Raw genomic sequence first — 16,839 nt, 5'->3', positions numbered from 1 at the left:
ATTCATGGACAAGAAAAGCGTCTAACCATAGATGGGTTTTAACTGGCTCGAGATATCTGCACCTTGTATGATCAAAATGCCCTGACTTGTGTGTATCTCTAATGAACCAGTTAGGTGAACATTATATATTGGAATGCCAACACCAAGACCCATATTAAATGCATCTCAGAATCCAAATTCTGTCTGGGTCAGATTTCTACATACTACCCTCATAACTCAAGTGCAAGTGACCGGGTCCCTGTCAGAACTGTTAACTCTAAAGAAAGGAATAAGCCAGGGATGTCCCCTCTGTCTGTTGGTTTTTATGGAAATAGAAGAAATGTTACCAAACTGGATCAGAAGAGATGCACTGATAGAGCCCTCAGTGGGGCATGAGAATATCATTGGACGCAGATAGTGTCCTTCCGGTCAACACAGACCCCCACAACATGGATGGACAATATGGGAAATAGCTCTGGATTCATCATTAATTGGCATTAATGGTACAATATCCTTTATCATGCTGGAATCAAACAACAGACTATGCCTCCCCTTTCCCAGTAATTGACGGATAAACCTGTTGGGTCATCTGTGTCACTAAAATGTGGAAGAATTCCACAAGTGTAATCGATAGAACGCCTTCTCTGAGTTTCAGCAAACTCTGGCGATTGCGTCCTTGTTCCTATTTACACTATATCCACACTTCACAGCGCGCCTGATTGGGCGCCTGAGAATTTTTAACAAAGGCTTGATGCAACAGTTCAACGCCTTTGGAGGGTCCCTCACGAATCGCTGTAGATTCATTGACAAATAGAGTGCATGATGGGCGAATCTCCCTGCTGGTTATAAAGAAGGATTTTTACGCAGCCCATCTATTGGTAATAAATGACTGGGCTGTGGTTGAGAATGGCCACCAAATAGTGCTGTTAAGGCACTACAACTCCAGAGAGTGTGTTGCAACTCTCAGCCACAGTGATGCACGTGAGTAGGATGGCCTCCAGGAAGAGACGGCGAGAAATAGAATTAACAAGTTGTAGACCTCGCTGGATAAAATGGGATGAGGGAAATTGGGAATTTTGTGTGGTTATCATAGTTGGAGGTTGGTAGGAATCTCCTCTCTGGGAACTGTCTGATGATCCAACAGACAACACCCATCAGAGGAGTTCAGCCTGGAGCGTACAGTAGTGTTCTAGTTGCTAAACTTAGTCACCTTCTGCGAGTCCATACCTGTGACAAATCTGAAAGACCAGACAAAGCTCTGCTACATATGATGCTATCTCAGCAACTGGTTATGATGCTGTCGCAGCAACTGGTTATGATGCTATCTCAGCAACTGGTTGTGAAGCTGTCGCAGCAACTGGTTGTGAAGCTGTCGCAGCAACTGGTTGTGAAGCTGTCGCAGCAACTGGTTGTGAAGCTGTCGCAGCAACTGGCTATGATGCTGTCGCAGCAACTGGTTGTGAAGCTGTCGCAGCAACTGGTTATGATGCTGTCGCAGCAACTGGTTGTGAAGCTGTCGCAGCAACTGGTTGTGATGCTGTCGCAGCAACTGGTTATGATGCTGTCGCAGCAACTGGTTGTGAAGCTGTCGCAGCAACTGGTTGTGAAGCTGTCGCAGCAACTGGTTGTGAAGGCAGTCACTGTGATTTAAAGGACACTGATTAATGATGTACCTGGAAATGTGGAAGGATTGAGGGTCACGTGACTGATGGACTTGAGATAAGTGGGGGATTTGGTCAGAGAGGAGACATTTCTGTATCCACAAGAGGTTGGCATTCGAGCAGGCTCCACACTTGTGCTGTGATACACCGCGTTTATTTCACTGATACTTTGCTGAAAGAGATTAAGTAAAGTGAGACGTCAGACAGAAAATCTTTTGCACTTATGGCAGTCTTCCAGATTGAAGAATATCTGGGACAAAATTCACAAATGATTTAACTCCGTACTATAGGTAATGCTCATATCAAATTCAAAGGTTTCATTACCGGAAATATGGGAACAGCACAGTATTAAAATGTAACAGAATGATGTGTATTCTGGCTCTTGTTATTGTGTGTAAGATATAGTCAGATTCTAGGGTAGTCCAAAAATAGCATGTCTGACATTGGTAGTTAAATATGGATTGCCTTATGCTCGTGCAAACATTTGTTTACGAGGGTAGAGGCTGCCCTAGGAAACACAAGAAAATCCTGGGACCCTCGATTAAATACGTAGAGAATACTGGGAGAGAAAAAGGGAATTGATATCAAAGAATGTCAATAATCAGGAAATGCCTGAAGTTAAGTCTCCTGAAGCCCCCGACCCCAATATGATAGTTCACTGGTAATGTGAATTGATAGTCCGTATGGTTAATTCATGCCAGCAAAATCCAAAATGGGCCTGAAAAGACATGCAGTCGTTTGAATCTTGTGATTTCTCTCACTGCTAATTGTTTGAAGAACCCATGCTTGTTTTGTAACTTTTTCCCAATTGTGTACAAAATGACAAATCCTTCCACCCCTGAACCTAGAGGGGAAGAAGCAATAATCGTTAATGGAGGGTGATACTCAGGAGTACTGGCGCCCCAATACTCTCTTATCCACAAACTTCAATCTGTAATATCACGGTGCTCTGCACTAGGGTCTCACCCCCTGAATACCCCCAAAGGTTATACTAAATAACCAACAATAAACATGAAAAACGTGAAGGCACACGTGAAAAAGATACAATTAACAATCACAATATGAAATTCTCTGCTAATATATTTCAAAACCAAATAATAATTAGTGAATATGACACTTCATTATTTTATAATTCAGTCTAAATCAAACCTCAAATCAAAATCTACTGTCCATACTTAATATGATTCATATAACTCATTTCTTTATAATTAGGTCCGGATCCAATTCCAAATTGAAATCAGCTGTCCAAATTCAAAATCTTATTCAATTATTGTAGTTCAAAATTCCATATATTTTGTTCTTCACTCTTGTACAAATGTCCTTCAATCACTCATATATTCATTTGTTAAAGTTCTCAAAAGTTCTTTGTTTATCCGTTCCTAGTATTTTCTCCTTTCTTACTTGTACAGATGTCCATCAACACGTGTTTCGTCCGGGGAGTACCCCTGGACTTCTTCAGGACCTCCCAACGTGATATAATTTAGAATCATACGACCTAAATCAAACTAAACAATGCATTCGAAGTTAGAATACCAGTACTGTAACATTCAGTCTACATTCAATAGTAGGAAATGTACATCTCTCCTAGTAAAAATTATAATATATATTACATTGAAATATTTGTCTTGATGTATCATTATTATCAAAATAATCTAGTCTTAAAACATCACACATAATAAGTTCTATTAAATGTATTTAGAACAGCCTTCTCCTGTCCCTTAATGTAAATAATCCAGTTACATAGTGTACAACCTACATGGCTAGAAGTTTAAATAACCAGTACAATTCACATAGTGCCAACGGGACTTGTTCTTCTCCTCACTTCATCGCCTACAACAAATCACATCCTTATATTACGGTGTACCATAGATCAATTATGACTAGAGATGTGATTCAAAATATATACCTTAGTATGTCTGTATACAGGGAGTGCAGAATTATTAGGCAAATGAGTATTTTGACCACATCATCCTCTTTATGCATGTTGTCTTACTCCAAGCTGTATAGGCTCGAAAGCCTACTACCAATTAAGCATATTAGGTGATGTGCATCTCTGTAATGAGAAGGGGTGTGGTCTAATGACATCAACACCCTATATCAGGTGTGCATAATTATTAGGCAACTTCCTTTCCTTTGGCAAAATGGGTCAAAAGAAGGACTTGACAGGCTCAGAAAAGTCAAAAATAGTGAGATATCTTGCAGAGGGATGCAGCACTCTTAAAATTGCAAAGCTTCTGAAGCGTGATCATCGAACAATCAAGCGTTTCATTCAAAATAGTCAACAGGGTTGCAAGAAGCGTGTGGAAAAACTAAGGTGCAAAATAACTGCCCATGAACTGAGAAAAGTCAAGCGTGCAGCTGCCACGATGCCACTTGCCACCAGTTTGGCCATATTTCAGAGCTGCAACATCACTGGAGTGCCCAAAAGCACAAGGTGTGCAATACTCAGAGACATGGCCAAGGTAAGAAAGGCTGAAAGACGACCACCACTGAACAAGACACACAAGCTGAAACGTCAAGACTGGGCCAAGAAATATCTCAAGACTGATTTTTCTAAGGTTTTATGGACTGATGAAATGAGAGTGAGTCTTGATGGGCCAGATGGATGGGCCCGTGGCTGGATTGGTAAAGGGCAGAGAGCTCCAGTCCGACTCAGACGCCAGCAAGGTGGAGGTGGAGTACTGGTTTGGGCTGGTATCATCAAAGATGAGCTTGTGGGGCCTTTTCGGGTTGAGGATGGAGTCAAGCTCAACTCCCAGTCCTACTGCCAGTTCCTGGAAGACACCTTCTTCAAGCAGTGGTACAGGAAGAAGTCTGCATCCTTCAAGAAAAACATGATTTTCATGCAGGACAATGCTCCATCACACGCGTCCAAGTACTCAACAGCGTGGCTGGCAAGAAAGGGTATAAAAGAAGGAAATCTAATGACATGGCCTCCTTGTACACCTGATCTGAACCCCATTGAGAACCTGTGGTCCATCATCAAATGTGAGATTTACAAGGAGGGAAAACAGTACACCTCTCTGAACAGTGTCTGGGAGGCTGTGGTTGCTGCTGCACGCAATGTTGATGGTGAACAGATCAAAACACTGACAGAATCCATGGATGGCAGGCTTTTGAGTGTCCTTGCAAAGAAAGGTGGCTATATTGGTCACTGATTTTTTTTTGTTTTGTTTTTGAATGTCAGAAATGTATATTTGTGAATGTTGAGATGTTATATTGGTTTCACTGGTAATAATAAATAATTGAAATGGGTATATTTTTTTTTTTGTTGAGTTGCCTAATAATTATGCACAGTAATAGTCACCTGCACACACAGATATCCCCCTAACATAGCTAAAACTAAAAACAAACTAAAAACTACTTCCAAAAATATTCAGCTTTGATATTAATGAGTTTTTTGGGTTCATTGAGAACATGGTTGTTGTTCAATAATAAAATTAATCCTCAAAAATACAACTTGCCTAATAATTCTGCACTCCCTGTATATAAAAGTCTTACTCTCTATTACCTCACAACCCATTCATATTATTTTTATTTTCTTATTAGTGTTCTACTCACCTCCTTTTCTGTAACGATTCCTTGTATATTTAAATATCTGCAGTTCGTCACATACGAAATGGTATCTGTTATAATATAACATACCATTCAGATTATCGCCTAATAATATCATAAAACCACACTTCCTTTCTCAATTCCAAATCTTTTTTCTTTCCCACCTCTAAATGCGCCGTATATCGTCAAGTGTCCGCGAGTACGCCATCTTCACAGGTTCGCCATATCAAACCGAGTGCACCCGACTCGGTTTCCTTTAAGGTACGCGTAACTCATCAAAACAAATAACGGACTACAATCTCTTTATCATCCGTATGCTGTTGACATAGAAAACGGACTACCGTTTTTCTATTTACCTTATCCTTACTGTTTCCTAGCGTACTAACATAATATATTGCCAGCTTTATTCCACCAAACGTTCTTAAGTGTTTAAACTAAATATTTCCTCTCTGCCAAACTATCAAAATATGAATTCATAGCCATAGCAGGTTGTCAACATCTCTAGGGGCACCACGTGTTCCTTATTGTCTGTAGTTAGTATATACTCTATAAAATATTCAATCTTTTTCACCCCTGTTATCTGCCAATCCAAATATTTACATATATTGTGCTTAACTAATTTCTCCTCCACATAATAATATTCTCCATATAACCCATATTTGTACCATATAATTTATACAGCCTACATATATTTTTAGACATTTGTTCCTCTTATTGAAGTAATAGCCTTATATCTGCTAATAGTTAAAGAGAAATGAGATGAAATCTACTTAATAAATCAATATCTTTTGTGTAGTCTAAATCACCACTGACATAATATGTTATAGTTAAAAACCACATATCACTAGAAAGTCTAACAGCATCTCAAGTTATATATTTCATTTTAACTATCTCCAAGGAAGTACTCCAACTCATTATCTGTATTCAGCCCTTGTTCCACCGACCCTAATTGCATTATCCATGTTGATTCTCTCCTACGTAGGGCCAATTCTCTATTGCCCCCTCTCGGATTTAATTCACAATGATCAAAACCAAAAAATTTAAATGTTTTTTGGTCCCCTTATGCAGCACATATTTTCATATGGGAAGCAATTGGGTATCTTTCATCTTCTTGTCTAATCGCTCTCCAGTGTTCAGATATTCTAACTTTCAAAGAGCGTATCGTGCTTCCCACATAAATTTTATCACATCTACAAATAATCATATAAATAACATATTTTGTATTACAATCTATATGTGTCTTAATAGTCACTCTCTGCCCATACATATCTAAAAATTCTTTCTTGGCTTGCCAAGCCCATTTGCACATTGCACAGGCTCCACATCTGTAGAAACCTGTGTTCCGTATTGTAAGCCAATCTGATTTCTTCTTATCCACTAAATAGCTAGGGCTCAAAATATTGCTAAGGGTACTTCCCCTCCTAAATGAAACATCTGGTTTACTGCTAATATATTTCTTCAATGATATATCATGAGTGAGTAATGGCCAATGCTTCTTCATTATCTTCAATAATCTCTGCGAGCTTTCTGTGTAATCTAATATAATCCTTACATTTTGAGTACAATCATCTTTTATTCCCTTATCTTTCTTGGTATATGGCTTAAGTGTCTGCGAGCGAGGAATCTTTAAGATCTTCTCTAAAGATTTATTTATCACCGACCTGGAGTATCCTCTTGTAGCAAACCTCTGCCCCATGTTTCTAATGACATCATAAAAATCTGAATCTCTACTGCAGTTTCTTCGAGCTCTTATCATCTCTCCTAATGGTATAGCTTCTATTTGGTGCTTAGGGTGTGCGCTAGATGCATGTAATAAGGTGTTACAAGATGTTGGCTTTCGATACAATCTACTTTTAATCTTGTCATTACTCACAGATAGCTCCACATCTAGAAATTCTATACTAGACTCACTATACTTATATGTAAATCTAATGTTCTCATCATTTTCATTAAGATATTTGCAAAAACTAGTCAGAGCTGTTATATCTCCTGTCCATAACATAAAACAATCATCGATATATCGAACCCAGTACAAAATATATGGGTGCCATTTCGCTGTTCCAGGGCCCCAGATCCAATGTTCCTCAAACCACCCCATATATAAATTGGCATATGAGGGGGAAAATCTGGAGCCCATTGCTACTCCCTGTTTCTGTTTGAACCAATTATTTCCCACTAAAAAGTAGTTGTTATTCAATATGAAATCTATCATACTCAGTAACATTTGCGTATGTTCAAGCAAGCTTGCAGGTCTTCTATTTAAAATGTATTCTATAGCTTTCAATCCGCATATATGTCGTATACTAGTATATAATGCTACTATATCTAAAGTTACCATAGTCATTCCGGGTTCCCACTGGATGTCTGATAATAAACTTAATATATGTTTTGTATCCTTAATATGAGAGGGCAAATTAGAAACCAAAGGTTGAAGAAATATATCTACAAATTCGGAAAGCCTCTCAGTGGGTCCCCCCATACCGGAAACAATCGGTCTCCCAGGTGGAAACTCTGATTCTTTATGTATCTTCGGTAAGGTGTATAGGCATGGGAATCTAGGACGATGTACCAGTAAATATTGATATTCCTCCTCATCAAGTAAGTTCCTATCCCTCCAGTCTCGCAACATCCTGTTTCCTGTCAATATAGGTATCGGATTATATGAAATCTTTTCATAGCAGTTGCTATCATTCAGTTGGTTATATATCTCTCGCTCATAGTCTATACGGTTCATAACCACAATATTTCCACCCTTATCTGCTCTCTTAATAACTATATCCATATCCGATTTTAAAGTCTTCAATGCAATATATTCTGATTGCTTCAAGTTAGGTCTCCTCAGATATCTATTTTTCTTCTTCTCCTCTTTATCTAGATCTTGCCATACTAATTTAAAGAATATCTCAATATTATTATCCATTGGTGATCTTGGGATCCAGTTGGATTTTTGTCTCAACCCACTTGTAACATGCAAATCTGATGGTATATTCAGATCTTGTAGTATATTGGACAGTGTTATTGGATATTCTTCATAATCTGCTATTGTCATTAATGTCATAGTATCGTGAATATCTTGAATTGACAATTTACTCTGTGCTACCTCACCTGACGGCACTAGCTCCACACCAGGGACATGTGTGTCAAAATATTTCTTCAATTTTAATCTTCTCACAAATTTAAATAAGTCTATTTTTGATCTACAAATATCCCCCATAGATGATGGACAAAAACCCAATCCCTTATTCAAAAGTGATAACATATCATGCGATAACTCTTTATTAGACAAATTAACCACATTGTTCTCCAATTCTGTACATATACTTAACTCTTTTTGTCTCGTGATCTTGTCCTCATTCCCGTATACGTATCGGTTTTTGCCTCCTCTTTTTCCCCTTCTGGTTTTCCTGGCCAATTCCTTTTTTGATTTGTTTCCCAGTTGCCCTGTTTTATTCTTCTCAATTCTTGTAAAAAACCAACCCCTTGTATATCAGATACACTACGTGTCTCAGAGACTTCTGTATCACTAATATTAGTTAATAAACTACTTCTCGATGTTGATGCTGAGTCTGAAGAATCGTTTGACTCCATTACAGATCTCACATTCTTCACTAAATGATCATATTTACGTGAGAAAGTGAATACTCTCCCATTTATATAGTCTGATTCATCTCTCTTCAGCTTTCTAGCTTTTCTCTGTTTAATCTCATCCTCAAACCTTCCAATTACATCATTCAAAATCTTATAGTTTTTTTCAGTAGCCTCCTTTAAATTCAAATCATTTATTTCCTTCTCTAATACAGTAATGTCTGATTGTAATTTCATGACTTTTCTTTCAGCATTTTCTATTAAAATGTCCATAAGTTTATTTGAGTTTGATTTCAGTTCTTCCTCCCATTTTCTGAGTAGATCTACATCCAAATCATCATATGTGGGAAATATATGTGATCGTAAACCCCTGGGTATTATGTCCAACTTTTTGTACTGTTTCAACGTGATGGCATCCCACCACCTAGACATCTCATTTCTCTTCAACTTCTCCAGCTTTACAAATTTATCTCTAAGACCTTCCTTATCTTTACTAGAGGGGAAGAAGATTGATAACTTACCTTGAAGGGAATTTTTTTTGGAATTTCCACAGATGTTTATACGTGGTAAGTGTCCGCTGTGACCTCGACCTCTGGACAGAAAGAAAAGGGCACTCCTTTGATTGTCATTCCAGGTGCCCCTGTGACAGGGAAATCCTTGCTATAGTCTGGTAGAGGAAACCGCCCCCTCCCAGCCCTAGTGAAAGGGTTTAGTTGGAAAACTTTATCCATAATTAATTGAGCCTTATCCAAAGAAGTAAATGTGTTGTCCAACCTAGTTACTTGTTTTTCAAAAGGATCTCCGAACAGGAGGCCTCCAGCTGAAGGACTAGCACCATCAGTTGTGAGATCACAAAGACTGGGGTTGATACATAAAAATATGGATCTACAGCGTTCAGCCGATAGGCACAGTTGGCATTGCCCAAATGACTCTTTAAGCCCAACCTACTAGAATTGGACATGAGTGTTCGGGGTAGTGGAAGGTGGCATTGGCTGAGCGCTGTGTCTAACACACAGTTACAATCGCCACTGATTATCTATGTGAGGTGGGACCAGCGGACCAATTGCACGATCAGCTCTGACAGGAATTGCAAAAGGTCTGTATTTGGTGAGTAGACATTTCCTAGTAATATCACTGTGCCTTCCACAAACAAGTAGCGCCCCGCTGCTACGGTATCCACGCATTTGACGGGGACCTCGGATCTAATCCACACAAGTGCCCCCTCGAAGAGCTAGAGTCGTGCAGTAGTGCTGGCCCTGTTAGCGTCTCTATCATCTGTGGTCTTCCCCCTCTCTGGTGTGGGTTTCCTGTAGGAAGGCAATGTGCGCCTCTTTACATCTGAGGTATGCATGTACCACGTGTAATTTTTTAGTGGAGCCCATACCCTGGACATTCCACGTTCTTAGTGTTATTCTACCCTTACTGTGTGAGGATGTATACTAACAGGAGGTCCAGGCCTGAGGCCTGCAGCTATGCACTTGTGTCCCTTTCTTACCTTGCACTATTAACTGATGATCAGGCTTTGCCAATGCTCGTTTAGTACAGCCTATACCCTGGACATTCCACATTATTTGTGTTAGTCTACCGATAGTCTGTGAAGGCGTGTCCTAGCAGGACGTCCAGGCTCAAGACACACAGCGATGCACTTGTGTGCCTGTGTTACTGGGCACTATTAACTGATGATCAGACTTTGCCAGTGCTCATTTAGTTGAGCCCATATCCCAGTCATTCCACATTATTGGTGTTGTTCTACCCATAGTGGGTGAGGCTGTGTCCTAGTGGGACTTCCAGGCCCGAGGCACAGAGTGATACACTTGTGTCCCTGAGTTACTTCACTGTTAACTGATGATCAAACTTTGCGAATGCTTGTTTACAAGAGCCCATACCGTGGACATTCCATGTTATTAGACTAATTCTACCCATAGTGTGTGAGGATGTTCCCTAGCGGGAGGTCCAGGCTTGGACCTGCAGCAATGCACTTGTGTCCCTGTGTTACTGCACTGTTAACTGATGATCAGGCTTTGCCAATGCTGGTTTAGTGGAGCCCATACCCTGAACCCTGGACATTCCACATTATTAGTGTTATTCTACCTATAGTGTGTGAAAGTGTGCCCTAGAGGTGGATCTCTTTCTTACCTTGCACTATTAACTGATGATAAGGCTTTGCAAGTGCTCATTTAGTGGAGCCCATGCCGCAGTCGTTCCACATTATTAGTGTTATTCTATCCATAGTTTGGGAGAGTGTGTTCTAGCGGGAGGTCCAGGCTTGAACCTGCAGCGATGCACTTGCGTCCCTGTTTTCCTGCACTATTAACTGATGATCAGGCTTTGCCAATGCTTGTTTTGTAGAGCCCATACCCTGGACATTCCACATTATTAGTGTTATTCTACCCATAGTGTGTGAAGGTGTGTCCTAGAGGGAGGTCCAGGCCATAGGCCGGCAGAGATGCACTCGTGTCCCTTTCTTACCTTGCACTATTAACTGATGATCAGGCTTTGCAAGTACTCATTTAGTGGAGCCCATGCCCCTGTCGTTCCACATTATTAGTGTTATTCTACCCATAGTGTGTGAGAGTGTGTCCTAGCGGGAGGTCCAGGCTTAGACCTGCAGCGATGCACTTGTGTTACTGCACTATTAACTGATGATCACGTTTTGTCAGTGCTTGTTTAGTAGAGCCTATACCCTGGACATTCCACGTTATTAATGTTATTCTACTCATACTGTGTGAGAGTGTGTCCTAGAGGGAGGTCCAGGCCATAGGCCTGCAGCTATGCACTTGTGTCCCTTTCTTACCTTGCACTATTAACTGATGATCAGGCTTTGCAAGTACTCATTTAGTGGAGCCCATGCCCCTGTCGTTCCACATTATTAGTGTTATTCTACCCATAGTGTGTGAGAGTGTGTCCTAGCGGGAGGTCCAGGCTTGGACCTGCAGCGATGCACTTGTGTTACTGCACTATTAACTGATGATCAGGCTTTGTCAGTGCTTGTTTAGTAGAGCCTATACCCTGGACATTCCACGTTATTAATGTTATTCTACTCATACTGTGTGAGAGTGTGTCCTAGAGGGAGGTCCAGGCCATAGGCCTGCAGCTATGCACTTGTGTCCCTTTCTTACCTTGCACTATTAACTGATGATTAGGCTTTGCAAGTGCTCATTTAGTGGAGCCCATTCCCCTGTCGTTCCACATTATTAGTGTTATTCTACCCATAGTGTGTGTAGATGTTTCCAGGTGGGAGGTCCAGGCCTGAGGCATGCAGCGATGCACTCGTGTGCCTGTGTTACTACTGATGATCAGGCTTTGCCATAACTAAAACTTTCCAACTCCCTCCCCAGGTCGGCAGAGCAACTTCTGCCCGTCCAAACGATGTAACTGTGTTGTAACATCCACAACATGTGGTTCAGTGAGTCCTAGTGGCTTGCAAGTGAGGGGGTGCCAATTTGCGTGGTCTCTACTGTGCTAGACATGGTGGCGCCATCAGGTGTACCAGCAGGAGGCATTTGCAAGGGATGAGAAACAGAAGGTTGTGACAGGCAGTGAACCAGGACGGTGAGCCCCCTTCAGTTACTGAGGGGCAGAGGCGCAGGGAAGTAGTTGTGGACAGGGAGGTATTGCACAGCAGCATGGGTTGCATTTAACACCTGCATTGCATAGCTCGGCCAGTACTTAAATTAATTCTTCGGTGGATTGAACTGTTATCGATGTTTGGATTATGGTTGGAACGTTCATTTTGAGTGCTCATGATTCTTTGTCTGTAGAAGCTCTGTCTGAGTTGGGCCTCCGAATTTCGAAATTGGGATTCAGTGGTCATTACTGATATATTTTCCTGGAGCAGCTGTGATGGAGGAGGTGCCCAAGACCCCAGTCCAGACCCCAGTCTGGGCAACACAACTTTGCAGCGTGTGCTGCACCTGCCCTGGGCATACTTAGAGGTGGAATGCGCAGGGCTCCCTCGAGTTGCCAGTGTGGCACATTGCTGTGGTCTATCCATTCCCAAACCTCAGCAGGTTCCAAGAAGAAGTATGACCGTTGGTCCACGATTACCTTTCATTTTGCTAGGAAGAAAGTGTTTATTGTAATCCCATGTGTCTAACCATCATTTAGCACTCATGAACAATACCTGCCTGCATTGAACTTCCTTAGTATACTCTGGAAAGATCATTACATGTGCATTTTTGAAGGTGATACAGCCTGTATGCCTGACACCGCTTAGTCTCTGCAGTTCAGTATTTTGGCTATTACCAGCTTAGTGGGCCCCTCTGATGGTGGGGCTGCGGGTGGGCACCCTGTAAGCCTGTTCCACAGTGAAACAGGAAGAGAGGCCAGTGCGTGCTACCAGTGTCAAAATCCAATTTTCAATAGAGGTGGTGGGATTCACACCCTCTGTGCCCTCAGGGGGCTCCACGATGTGGACATTATTGCGCCTTGAGGGCTCTGTGGCGTTTTCGACCTTACACTCCTGAAAGCGGATCTTGTCTATTAGGTTAGTGATCTTGTTGATAAGGTCCTTGGTTTTGAGCTGAAGATCCTGTTTGGCCGACTCTGTATTTTTCACTCCGTCTGAAAGTTTTCATTGATCATCCCACAGAATCCCCAATTCAATCACAACAGCATCTACTTTATTTTCCAAATCCCGCTCTTATGCTGTCTATGGCGCTGTGGGATAAGTCCACCTTTTCAGACGAATGGTCCATAGCAGAAGGCTCCAGGGGGCCTTCAGGGAGTGTCCCATGATTGCTGTGTGCCACTGAAGGGGGGGGCCCTTCTGTCCTCCCCATCAGAGGGGGCATTGGTACAACTTGCAGAGAACTGAGCACCCAAAGCAAGCCAGCCAAACACTCCAGTTGAGTTCAGTGCATGGGGATTAAGACCTGGTGTACCATTAGGCCTCAGTTCGACAGAGGAGGCACGAGCAGTCTCACCCCCTAACACCTCCTCAAAGATCATGTTGAGGCATTAGCGTGGGGGGCCCTGCACCCCTCCTTAGGGCCCACCCCTTACAATAGTGGCAAGGCTGTCTCCACTTGACTGTTGTGGGGCAAGTCCCAGGGACATTCCCCCGGGCTGTCAAAAAAGGCATAGTCCACTACGGCCCCGTTCTACATTGACCCACGGCTTGGCCATGGCACCTAGGAAGAGGCAGTGGTCAAGAGCATAGTGGATGACAACTGTGTTTCATCAGCACCTGCCATGTGTTCTGGTGTGCACTTGCAGTGGAACACAGAGATATTCCCTCCCTCGGGCGAGGATCAGCCACAGCCGCTGAACAACCCAAGCCCAGCGCCTTTCTACTCTGGTCCTCACTCCTTACATGACAGCAGATCGAGTGGTTCACATCCCTTTTTGAGGGGACAGCAGGGCTGCTTCTCCCGCATCCCCTGGTCTCATTGCATCGCTCCTTGCCGTCTTCCTGGGGGGGCACAAGAGTCCTTCAGTGCGGTCAATCATGGCCAGCAGTAGCCAACAGTCGTGCACCACGGGCCCCACCGTAAGGGCTGATGCCCCACTGATAGCGGGTCAAGAAAGCCCTCCATGTTAGGACGGTCCACAGTATTTGGGCCCTCACACCCTTTCTTGAGGGCAAGAGGTAGGGGGGCAGCCTTCGCTACATCCGTGCTAGTCCAGTGTGCCATTCCTCTTTTTTCTCTGGGGGACACAAGCTCCTCAGTGCCCTTCACATTAAACTGCATCACGCAGGGCATAGTGGCCTCGTCCAGCCTCCGTCTAGTTTGCCTTGAGGGACGTCTGGGCAGTCCACAGCAACACCAGGGCCCCTATGAGTTGACTGTCAGGTCCAGGGGCTTTCAATGCCCTGCGGATGGTGAAAGATTACAGACCCGACCAAGAGCTCTTTTACGGCACGTCTGCCATTTTGCGGCAGTTGGCCATGCCCATCCAACAGGTATGCTTTTGTTGCTAGCTGTATAGTGTTAATGTATACACTTACAGCAGTAAAGGCAGGTTTATGGCCATTAACAGATTTGGCAGTGGACATTGATACTCTTGGTGTCCTAAAAGCTGTGGTGATCAGTTGAATGAGCTCTTTGTTGCTCAAATGGAGTTATTGTTACAAAGTGGGATTTGTAGATTGTTTATAACTGGAAATACAGTGCAGTCATTCAATCAACGATGGCTTATGAAGCGTAGCTACCACCCATAATGGTCTCAAGGCGCTGGGGGCAGGGGGTCGTGTAGCTTCCATCAGTGTGTTGATTCTCCAAAAAGCCATTTTTTCAGCTCCTTCGTGAAGTTGAGGAGGTGGGTAGTCTGTCTGAGGTGAAGCAGGACGGTGTTCCAGGCCATGGCTGCGATGTGGGAGAAAGAGCGTCCACCTATTCTTGTTTACCTGATGTGGGGTACTTCAGCGAGAGAGAGCTGGGCTAATCGAAGGGTCCTGTGCGGTACGTGGAAGTTTAGTTCAGGTAGGCTGGTCCAATGTCATAAATGGCTTTGTGTGCGTGGATGGGGATCTTGAAGGTGATTCTTTTTTCTATTGGAAGCCAGTGAAGTGTTCACTGAGAGATGAGTTTGCAGAGTGCTGAGAGATGTGGCAGTGTTGGGGCAGGTCGAGGACCAGTCTGGCGGTGGCATTCTGGATGTTCTGTGATCTGTGGGTGAGTTTCTTGTTGATCCCGGTGCAGAGCGCGTTGCCGTAGTCCAGTCTGCTGGTGATGAGGGAATGGGTGACGGTGTTTCTGTGTTCCAGGGGGATCCATTTGAAGGTCTTGCGTAGGAGACGGAGGGTGTGGAAGCAGGTGGATGTGACTGAGCTGATTTGGCAGTCCATGTTGAGTTTGGAGTCCAGGATGATCCCGACGTTTCGGCTTGGTACGTGGGGGTGGGTGGGTTTCCGAGGGTGGGTGGCCACCATGGATCGTTCCACGCGTCGGGTTGGGGGCCCATGATGAGAACTTCTGTCTTGTTTGAGTTGAGTTGGAGGCAGCTGTTTTTCATCCAGTTGGCTACTGCTTCCATGCCTTCGCAGAAGTTGTGTCTGGCTCTGTTGGGTTCGTTGGATAGGGAGAGGATGAGTTGGGTGTTGTCGGCGTAGGAGACGATGTTGATTCCATAGCTCTTAACAATGGCGGCCGGTAGGGCCATGTAGACTTTGAACAGAGTAGGGCTCAGGGAGGATTTCTGGGGGACCTCACAGGTGGTAGGAATGGGATCCGAGAGGTAGGGGGCGAGTCTCACTCATTGGGTTCTGCCGGAGAGGAAGGAGTGGATCCAGTTGAGGGCCTTGTCTCTGATGCCAGCTTTGTGAAGTCTGCATATCAGGGTGTGGTGGGAGACTCTGTCGAAGGCCGCCGATGGGTCTAGCAGGATGAGTGCCACCATCTCTCCCTTGTCCAGCAGGGAGCGGATGTCAACGGTTGCGGCCAGGAGGGCTGTTTCGTTACTATGTTTTTTTCTGAATCCAGATTGGGAGGCGTTGAGGATGTTGTGGGCTTCGATGAAAGTGGCGAGTTGGCTGTTGATGGGTTTCTCAATGACTTTTGCTGGAAATGGGAGCAGTGAAATGGGACTGAAGTTTTTGAGGTCGGTGGAGTGTGCCGAGGATTTCTTAAGGAGGGGGTTGATCTCGACGTGTTTCCAGTCGTCGGGGAAGGAGGCGTCAGCTAAGGAGCGGTTGATGGTGAGGCGGAGCTTGGGGCGATGATGTCAGCAGCTCTGTTGAAGATGTGGTGGGGGCATGGGTCCGTTGGGGCCCCGGAGTGGATGAACTTCATCGTCTTCAGAGTGGCTTCGTGGTGAGGGGGGTCCAGTTGGTAAATCGTTGGTTTGTTGGTTTTGGGTTTGGGTGCAGGTACTCTTAGCCATGAGTTGCCAAGTTTCCATTTGCCGCCACCTTCCAATTGACTAGTTTAATTTACGAATTACAATTGTAGAAAGAGCTTTTGAGTACTAAAGACTTCTGAGAACACCCAATCGCTATCCCTGAGGTTACCACTGGACATGGGGCTGAATGTTACTTCAAACTCCAACTGTTTGTTTGTAAAATACAATAAGCCGTAAACATGTTTGACTTTGTGTTTCTGCTCAACCTTGTAAAAAT

General features: G+C 43.5%; 1 protein-coding gene across 1 annotated transcript in view; it reads left to right on the top strand.

Moving 5' to 3' along the window:
• LOC138286958 (uncharacterized) overlaps positions 1-16,839 on the top strand; it is an 878,316-nt gene that overhangs the window by 54,265 nt on the left and 807,212 nt on the right. Inside the window, 1 exon segment of the mRNA XM_069227330.1 lies at positions 1,124-1,621. Coding sequence (XP_069083431.1) covers positions 1,124-1,621 — 498 coding nt within the window.

This window comes from Pleurodeles waltl, chromosome 4_1 (genome assembly GCF_031143425.1).
Source record: "Pleurodeles waltl isolate 20211129_DDA chromosome 4_1, aPleWal1.hap1.20221129, whole genome shotgun sequence".
NCBI lineage: Eukaryota > Metazoa > Chordata > Amphibia > Caudata > Salamandridae > Pleurodeles > Pleurodeles waltl.
Note: the sequence above shows the minus strand (reverse complement) of the source record. Positions and strands in the feature narration are given on the sequence as shown.